General features: G+C 40.2%; 2 protein-coding genes across 2 annotated transcripts; one reads left to right on the top strand and one right to left on the bottom strand.

The window, feature by feature from the left end:
• Window positions 1-813: 813 nt before the first annotated feature.
• Window positions 814-1,761, top strand: OR10A4 (olfactory receptor family 10 subfamily A member 4). The gene has a single exon (XM_070426696.1). The coding sequence runs from the start codon at window positions 814-816 to the stop codon at window positions 1,759-1,761; it is 948 nt and encodes a 315-aa protein (XP_070282797.1).
• Window positions 1,762-5,869: 4,108 nt separating this feature from the next.
• Window positions 5,870-6,823, bottom strand: OR2D2 (olfactory receptor family 2 subfamily D member 2). The gene has a single exon (XM_070426999.1). It carries the CDS (start codon window positions 6,821-6,823, stop codon window positions 5,870-5,872), a length of 954 nt encoding a protein of 317 aa, XP_070283100.1.
• Between the last annotated feature and the right edge of the window lie 3,341 nt (window positions 6,824-10,164).

Raw genomic sequence — 10,164 nt, 5'->3', positions numbered from 1 at the left:
TACTAACATGACACTTGAGTTTCATATTTCTTGAGAATGAAGACATAAATGGACCAACAGAAAATGATGAACAGGTTTATACATAACACTGCAGTCGGATACTATCTTGAGTCTGTCTTTCCTTTGTCTGATCACATATAGCCACATGGAGAATATTTAGCCCAGGGATCAAAATAAACCACAGTTTTTATATTGTGTGCCTTCTTGTTTAAACTGAAATTGTCTGAGTTTGAAATGAAGATTCCTCCAATATGCTGAAATCTTTCTGAGCACGGCTGTTGAAGACTAGAACACATGCAGGTCCCCTCCTCAGGGATATTTGGTAAATGTTGGCTCACTTCCTTTGCTTTTCTCCTTCCCACATTTTTATTTTGTAGAAAACATATCCAGACTCCTGTTACCATCTTTCATTGTGTCTCAAGACCCTTCGCTTCAGAAATGCTTGGCCTGGCTTCTTGTCAGCATCACTGACTGGTGCTAAAAACAAAAACAAACAACAACAACAACAACCAAAAAAAACCCCAAAACGGAAAAGTAGAGACAACTCAGGAGATGTATAAATATATATGGTGTTCCTCAGTTCAGTCTGAAAAAGGTTAGTATTCTTCAAAAAAAAATTGTGAAACCTATAGGTTCAAGACTTGGTTTTTACATTTTTGAAAGTATATCTGTTTTATCTTTGACAACTATAACAAAAGAGGTAGAAAATGAAGCCACAGGAGGTTCCTTTTCCAAGAGTATAACAGAGGTCTGTATAACAGACAGAGTCTTCTTCCCAGAGTGTGACTGCCCAATGAGATCCTGGGCAGAAGAATGATGTGGGGAAACTGGACCATTGTCAGTGAGTTTGTTCTTGTGAGCTTCTCAGCCTTGTCTTCTGAGCTACAAGCTCTACTGTTTCTCCTTTTTTTGATCATTTACCTGGTTACCCTAATGGGCAATGTCCTCATCATCCTGGTCACTACAGTTGACTCTGCCCTACAAAGTCCTATGTACTTCTTCCTCAGGAACTTGTCCTTCCTGGAGATAGGTTTCAACTTGGTCATTGTGCCCAAGATGCTGGGGACCCTGATCATCCAAGACACAACCATCTCCTTCCTTGGCTGTGCTACTCAGATGTATTTCTTCTTCTTCTTTGGGGCTGCTGAGTGCTGCCTCCTGGCCACAATGGCATATGACCGCTATGTGGCCATCTGTGACCCTTTGCGCTACCCAGTCATCATGGGCCGTAGGGCCTGTGCCCATCTGGCAGCTGCTTCTTGGTTCTCAGGGTTTCCAGTGGCCACTGTGCAAACCACATGGATTTTCAGCTTCCCTTTCTGTGGCCCCAACAGGGTGAACCACTTCTTCTGCGACAGTCCCCCTGTCATTGCACTGGTCTGTGCTGATACCTCTCTGTTTGAACTGGAGGCTCTGACAGCCACGGTCCTGTTCATCCTCTTCCCTTTCTTGCTGATCCTGGGGTCCTATGTTCGCATCCTCTCCACTATCTTCAGGATGCCTTCAGCTGAGGGGAAACGCAAGGCCTTCTCCACCTGTTCCTCCCACCTCCTGGTTGTCTCCCTTTTCTACAGCACTGCCATCCTCACATATTTCCGACCTCGGTCCAGCACCTCTCCTGAGAACAAGAAGCTGCTGTCCCTCTCCTACACAGTGGTGACTCCCATGTTGAACCCCATCATCTACAGCTTAAGAAATAGTGAAGTGAAGGCTGCACTGAAGCGGGTCACTCACAGGACCCTGGTCCCAAAGAAACTGTGATTAGTTTAGATGGAAACTGAAGGGGTTGAACGCAAGGACAAAAGAAAGAAAAGAGTTTGGCTCATTGGATAGAGCATCAGCCCATTGACTGAAGGGCCCCAGATTCAATTCTGGTCAAAAGCATGTACCTTGGTTGCAGGCTCAATCCCAGGGGCACATGCGGAAGGCAACCAATCAATGTGTCTTTCTCACATCGATGTTTCCCTCTCTGTTTCTCCCTCTCCCTTCCACTCTTTCCAAAAATCAATGGAAAAAATATCCTCAGGTGAGGATAGAAAAAAAAGAAAAAGAAAAAGAAAGAAGGAAAGAAAAAAAGGAAGGAAGGAAGGAAGGAAGGAAGGAAGGAAGGAAGGAAGGAAGGAAGGAAGGAAGGAAGGAAGGGAGGGAGGAAAACAAAGTTCTCAAATAGTTTTTTGGACTCCACTCTTTCCAGGAGCCACAGTATACCCACTGGGATCTTAGACTTTCTACTGGGATCCATTTCTGAAAAGAACATGAGTGGTGGAAGAACAAACTGCAGTACACTCGGGGTTCTATAGGACTGTGATATCAGTGTCTCTGAAGATGCCACTAGTTTACACAGATTAGGCGCCCATCTGAAGGTTGACAACTTCACTACAATTTGCTATTTTTCATTTTTTTAAACTTTTTGGTTGTGTTTTAACTTTTTCTTGAACTTCTTCATCCATGTCATTTAATAATTTTCTGCTTTACTTTCTTCTGTTTGTCCAAAAACTCTACCTGCAACTTGTAAGGACATTTTTGTTTATAAGGAAGAGTAATAATAATAAATAGTAGAGTTCTGTTTCATTCTTTCATTCTTCTTTTTTTTCCCAGCAAATTTTTATGCAGTACTCAACATGCATTCGACCCTGTTTAGGCCTAAAAGACACGTTGGTGAACAAAACAGATTAAATGTCTTGCCTCATGAAACTTATAGTGAGGGAGAGAACAAAAAAGATACTCTAAAACTCTGTTGGTTTATAAAGTACACATGTTTAGAGGGCTAGCAATTGAGTAATTCTCCCTTTGCTTCTATAATTGGTCTGTGCTTCATCTGGAGAAAGACAATTCCACACTTCTGACAACTGCCTCAATCTCAAATTATCCACCTTGGATATGAGAGTTGCTTGACACAAAGGGTGCAGTGGTTCTCAACCTTCTGGCCCTTTAAATACAGTTCCTCATGTTGTGACCCAACCATAAAATTATTTTCATTGCTACTTCATAACTGTAATGTTGCTACTGTTATGAATCGCAATGTAAATATCTGATATGCAGGATGGTCTTAGGCGACCCCTGTGAAAGGGTCGTTCAACTGCCAAAGGGGTCTTGACCCACAGGTTGAGAACCACTGGATTAAAGGACTCACCAGTCAAGTATAAGTGGACAAATTCTAGGAAACTGTTGGGAATAACCCAGAGTTTCTTTGTTTTCTATGTTTGGGGTAATCTTATTGTGATTGGATAAAGTCAACTGTCCCTTTTAAGCTTGTATATCACTCAACCAATGTAGCAGCCACTCTATGATTTTGTCCAGTGAACATTGCCCGACTCTATATCCTTGGCAAATAACAGACTTGAGATGTGGACACCATAGCTTTGTGTAATCTATTCATAAGAATGTATTGATAATTAACCAAGTAAAATAGCACTTACTGCATAGGCAAGATCTCTTCACAAACAACTCTAACTTTGTGTGCCATGTAAGTACCAGGACCAGTTTAATCTCCCACACAAGGTGTCCTTTAGCTCGCATGTATCAAGGGCTCCAGGAGGGCAGCACATTCTGAATATCATCATAGGAATTTGCAAATAAAAAGGCAGATTACAGGGTTCTATTTGCATGATGGCAATCACACAATAAGCAGATTGGTACCATTATAAATTTGTCATCTCCAAGTTTAGCCAAGCTTTTATCACTGCCTCACATTCATTTTACTTGAACTTTATATGGTAGGTAGACTAAAGGGCCCACAAAGATGTGCATGTCCTAGACCCCTATACGTTACCTTACGTTGACTTTGTAGATGTGATTACATTAAGGGTATTCCCATGAAGAGGTTAGCCTGTATTTTTTTTTAATAAAGTAACAGGAAATCAGAAGGTGGGTTGAGAATGACCTTGAAACATTTATTCCCATCCCTTCCTCAACTCCATGTACCGAAGTCCACGGGTCCTGTCTGGTCGCCTTCTATACACAGCTACCCTCTCCAAGTTCTAGTTGCCTTTTCCTGGTCCTTCAGGCCCAGGATTGGTAATAGCTTCTCACTCTTGCTTCCCTCAGATGTCACAATTTCTTTTTGTTTTTCAAAACCCCATCTTTACCTTATAAAGGTGTGTCCTAATAGATTACAGTACTCATCTCTCTAATGAGAATATGAGAAGTATAGCAGAGCTCATAAATTCTGCTTCATTGTGCCCATGCTCTACCCACCTCAAACATATACAAAGATGGGGAAAAGTAAAAAGTAGGTTTATAAGTACTACAAATAAATAATACAACAATAAATAAATAATAATGAATAAACTCCATTTCTTGTATTCACATCTGTAAACCTACTTTTGCCCTCCCCCATATGTACATGCACATGTAGATATGTTGTGGAATTGGTGCAGAAGAAGGGACAGCTGAACACTCGGAGGTATCAGGAAAGAACCTTTATTCAAAGCAGTGCTGCTGGTTCGGGGGATTCAAAGATCCAAAGCCTGCACAACTTATACAATGAGATTTCTCCTTATATATTAGTATATTCCTGAGTTTCTTTGTTTTCTAACTACTGGGCTTCTGTGGTGGACTTTCACAGCCCCTCCTGAGTCAGTTAGAATGGGGAATTTAGATTGTATCTGAATGCCTAACCTGGATGGCACCAATGACCTCCCTCTAGCTAAGCTGTTACATCCTTGGTTTATGGCCCTTGTAAATTGGGAGTATTTAAGTAAATAAGTCTTGCAAGACCTAGGTAATTAAGGAAGGGGCAGTGACTTGATTATAGGCTAACAAAAATGTGCATTAGGATACTAATTAGCTAGGTACAGAGTCAGGCTGCTAGCCCCCCTACATTCTTTCACAGGTACAAGTGCACAAGTGCATGGACACATACATGTAGCACCTAGCTCATAGTAAATGATTAAGTAATGTTTGTTAATTTATTGATTATTTGATGAGGCACAGAAATATCAAAATGTAAAAGTATTTGAGTAGGTTCTGGGATAAGATAAATATTAATATGTAGCATAATTTTAGATTTTACAGGTTCTGTGCCCAGACAAACAATGGGTCTGTGCTGCCTGTCACTACTTGAGCCAAATAAACAGAGACAGGGTTGAATCATATATGAGCATTTATTCCAATACTGCCAGCAGTATGGGAGAGCAGCAGATGAGCCACAAAAATCTGCTCTGCAGCTCCCCATAAGCCAACTGTTTATATAGGTAGAACTACAAAGGAAGAGTAGGCAAAAGGGAAGTTTACAAATATGCAAAAAGGACTAGGGGTCTTCAGAGGGTTTAGTGATATGCAAGGGCTTGGGTTACATGTGGAATTAGCCAAAGGAAGTGCCAGATGGGCAATTAACAGGTAAGCAGGCTGGAGGTTTGCAAAGGCCTGCAGGTATGCAAAAAGGGCTAGGGTTCTTCAAAGGGCTGGTAATTCTGGTTTCTGCAGCATAATTGTTAATCTTTCCATGATAATAGGCAGCTCCAAATGGGGAGGAAGGGCTGCATCTCCAGGTCAGCTCCAGCCAGGGTAGAATGTGCCTTCTTTAATCAAAATAAAACAGTCATGGTTAACAGAGCATGATTAATATTTCTTACAATACTAGCTGGTTCCCCAAATTCTATTGCTGCCCCTTTCATTTCCATGGTTTATAAAAATGTGGATATTTCTCAGAGGCGTTCCTAACTCTTAGATGCTAAAAAACTAACCAGAAGGAAGGCCCTCCTTCTTATTGCTCCATGAATTACTGTCCTTCTTCTACAGAGGAAGTGCTGGGTGAAGGATAGAAGGTGGGTCCCTGGATAAGGCCCAAGGATGAGACTCATACCATATTCTAGTCTTGCTAAGGAAACTGCTCAGCAAGTCTTCCAAATAGGGAGCCAGCAGGGTCTCACTGCCAGTGGCAAACTCCAAGCCTGCAGGGGAGATTCCTTGTGGTCACTTTCCTCAGAGCTCCCTTCACGTCCTTGTTCCTCAGGCTGTAGATGAGGGGATTAAGCATGGGGGTGACCATTGTGTAGAACACAGACACCAGTGTTTTCAGTTCTTTGGAAGACTTTGGTGTCATGTAGGTGACAATTGCTGACCCATAAAAAAGGATGACCACGATGAGGTGGGAGCCACAGGTAGAGAATGCCTTGAGCCGCCCTGCTGCTGACTTCATCCTGACCACGGTCACTATGATGTGGCCATAGGATACCAGAATTAGGGAAACAGGCATGAGGAGAATCACAACCCCCACGAGGAAAATGGCCATCTCTGAAATCCGAGCATCTGTGGTTGCTAGGATCAACAGTGCAGGTGCCTCACAAAAGAAATGAGCAATACTATTGCTGCCTCTGTAGGGTAGCCTTAGGGTGAAGGTGGCATCCACCACAGATACCAGAATGCCACTGGCCCATGATCCCGCAGCTAGCTGGACACACACCTTCCAAGTCATGATGGTGGGGTAATGCATAGGCTTACAGATGGCCACATACCGGTCATAGGACATCACTGCCAGAAGGGCACACTGTGTACCCCCCAAAATCAAGAAGAATAGAAGCTGAGCTGCACAACGTGTGAATGAAATGACTTTTTTCCTGGATAGCAGGTGGACTAGGGCCTGAGGAACGATGTTGGTAGAGAAACAGAGGTCAGCCAGAGATAAATTGCAGAGAAAAAAATACATGGGTGTGTGAAGCCGGGAGTCAACCTGAACAAGGGTCAGGAGAAGCACATTTCCAAGCACAGTGACCAGATAGACACCCAGGAATAAGATGAAGAGCAGCTGCTGGGTGTGCGGGTTGTCAGAGAGTCCCAGGAGGAAGAATTCTGTCACCTGTGTCTGATTTGTCTGTCTCATGGTTTGTCTCCTTTTTCAGTACCAAGTCACTACACGCTAAACAGGTGTGCGTCACCTATAAAATTATGTAAGTCAGAGTTGGTGTGTGTAACCTATAAAATATATAATTAAATGTTGCCTCCAATCACTACCAACCATTTCAAGAATCCCCTTTATAAGGTTTTTAGAAGATGGTCATGCTGCTTTACTTGGAACATTTCAATTTTGCAAGACTTAATGCTTTATAAGTTGGTGCGTTCATTTTTAGTGTCATCTGGCAAGTGTAGACTAGATCCAAAATAATCTTCTTTATTCTGAATATCAGATATCTAATAATAAAAAGACAGATTAAATTCATGTGTAAAGTCATGCAATTTAATTTCACTTTGTTATTAACTAAAGCAGGGGTCCTCAAACTTTTTAAACAGGGGGCCAGTTCACTGTCCCTCAGACCGTTGGAGGGCCGGACTATAGTTTAAAAAAAACTATGAACAAATTCCTATGCACACTGCACATATCTTATTTTGAAGTAAAAAAACAAAACGGGAACAAATACAATATTTGTATTTGCATGTGACCCGCAGGCCATAGTTTGAGGACCCCTGAACTAAAGCCTTTGAGTCTTGTGTTGCTCTTGCCACACTTATCCCATCTCATGTTGGTGCAAATATTTTTAAGTCTTTGGATATACAACTGTTTCTGTTGTTTCCTTCTCGAATGGGTGGTCACGAAGGCATAAGAAATCAAACAGAGCCAAAGTACCCTGCAGAACTGACTTTTGTCTTAGAGAAGATGACCCGTTCTGAAGGAGCTGGGAAACCAAGAGGTAATTCTGGATAGTGTGCCATAATCTCTTTGGAAATTCTTTCCTCACCTTCAGCTAGAGCTCCCACATATCAGTGAACTTCCAAAATAACAGACACACCATCATGACATAATTTCCATGCTAAGCCACCAGCATGGCTATTTTTCAGACTACATGGCACTGATCTGCAACCTCCAGCCCATCATCTCTCCCTGCCTGATGTTATCTGTCTACTCCTCCCAGAAATGACAAACTCCTTTGAAAGTTGTTTCTATGTCTTTCATTTTTGTGTACTTTATTAGACATAACATAGAGCTTTGTTCAATAAATTATCATTAATTAAATAAATCAAATAAAAAGTTGTTTAAAAAGCCTGCCTAAAAATTAAGAATTCGGGAATAATAATAAAATATCATAGGGCTTCTCCAACAAAAGTAAAAGTAAATTTAATTTAAAGTCTAAATTTTAAGGCTCTACATGAGGGCTATCAACTCTTTATCTTTCTGATAAAATAATTCAAATTATGTTTTAAATACATCAAATGCATACATACATACACACATACATACACATGCATATACATATAAAAATAGAATGTATAGGATTGTCAAGGAAACCATTATATCAAAATATAGTCAAAATAATTTTAGAAAACAAATATGTGATATAATAATACATGTGCTTCTTCAAATCATTAAATTTTTTAAATGTTGTGATGGATCTAATAACCACCTTAATTTAAAAAATATGAACTTAAATGATATTTTGAGATATCTTCAACAACTGCAATGTGACATAAATATACCTCTGGTTTCCATTTGTGATAAAGCCATAGATACTACAATGCTGGATACTATAAAACAAGAAAGAAATTTTAGATTTACTTTAATGTAAATAGCATTCACAGCTAAATTAAAGAAGTCTCTGAATTTCAAGTTACGAACTATTAGGCTCATGGAATTGCCAGGAATTTTCTCAAAAAAAGACACAGTTACACTCTATATAATCTGATGTGGAGTCTTAGGCATTTGGATGGGTCTGTGAGTCAAACTGATGAAAGATTTCAATTTATCATTGAAATAATAAATGAATAAATAAAATGTTAATATGAACAATCACATCTCTGCATAGTGTTAGCATCATTTTCATTGAACATACATCACACTTTGAATATTTAGTCACCTTATCTGCTGAGTAAATGTATTCGGCCAAGCATTTCCTTAAGATACAAACAGAAGACCTAGCTTCTGAGGCCAAAGACTCTCAGATAGGAAGGACCAAACTATAGTCACAGTTTATCCCCAGTGCCAGTATGTTCTCTGGAACATCATAGATTCCCAGCAAATATTAGTTTAATGAATGAATGTACTGGAACAAGTGAGTCTGTATGATCTAACAATTACAAATAACAGTAATATAGAATTGTTACTAGTGGGCAATATAGTCTATTTTTAAACAGCTGATATAAAAATAAATTTTGAGAACACAAATTATTTTAAGATAGGTACTTTTGGAATTATCATACACCTAGTGGAAGGTACTGTCTGGTTAGTTCGTCAAGTTTCCAGGTTATGGTTCAGCTCAGGTGCCTTAGACTTACTTCTCCTGCCACAGTTCATACCCTTCCCAGAGTAGAATTTAGTGCAATAGTATCAATTCTGTGTCTATATCTCAGAGAAAATTAAATGGTAAGCAAATAATGGCCCTCGCTTTTGATGAAAAGATACAGAGGATAACATTAAACACTTGTCCCAAAGTTCTAAGTGATGCCCAAGTCGGTGGTTACCTTAGTGGAAGGGCAACTACAGGATATTGCTGATTTCTAAGCCTTCTTACCCATTCCCCAATCCTACCTATCTCCAACACACGTAGAAATAGACACACACAAGTACACACATTCACAAAAAGCAAATATATCCTAGACACATAAATGTATTTACAGCAGGATGTGCTTACCTCCATCATAGCTCTTAACAAATTATGTTGAAATTATTTTCTTTCTCTGTCACTATAAGATATTCAAGAGCAGCAACCATACCTCACTCATCTTTATGCACAGCAAATATGATAAATCCTGGCATGGAATGTGTCTAGCACATGTTTTTGAGCTGATTTGACCTGAACCAAAATAGCAGAAGACAGTGAATGAGTCAGAGATAAGTGTGACTTGTGACCTGTCAGATGGCAGGAATGCTCACTGACCCTGGGAGTACAATATTAGAGGACTACACCCCTGACTGCTCCCAATTTGTTTTTTAAAGCATGTTATTCTCCCATGCGAATGTGAAGGATAAAATGCTCCCTGGGCAACCTCAGGGTCAGGAAGCTTCTCTAAGAGAACCATGTCTGCTGTCAGTATTTCGTGTTATTCTCTGTCTTCCAGATTTAACATTAAATTTTAAGTGCATTTCTCTAAAAATGGCACGTATTACTTGATGTGGAATGGGATGGTAAGGTCACAGAGCCAAGCATTGTCTAATTGGCATTTCTTTAGAAAGAGGATACTGAGGAAATCCATAGGAACCAAGAGAACATATGAAATTTCTCTTCAGATTCC

This window comes from Myotis yumanensis, unplaced genomic scaffold, assembly GCF_028538775.1.
Source record: "Myotis yumanensis isolate MYYU_CA2020_CCGP unplaced genomic scaffold, mMyoYum1.0.hap1 SCAF_10, whole genome shotgun sequence".
Lineage (NCBI taxonomy): Eukaryota > Metazoa > Chordata > Mammalia > Chiroptera > Vespertilionidae > Myotis > Myotis yumanensis.
This window is presented reverse-complemented; position numbering and strand designations above follow the sequence as displayed.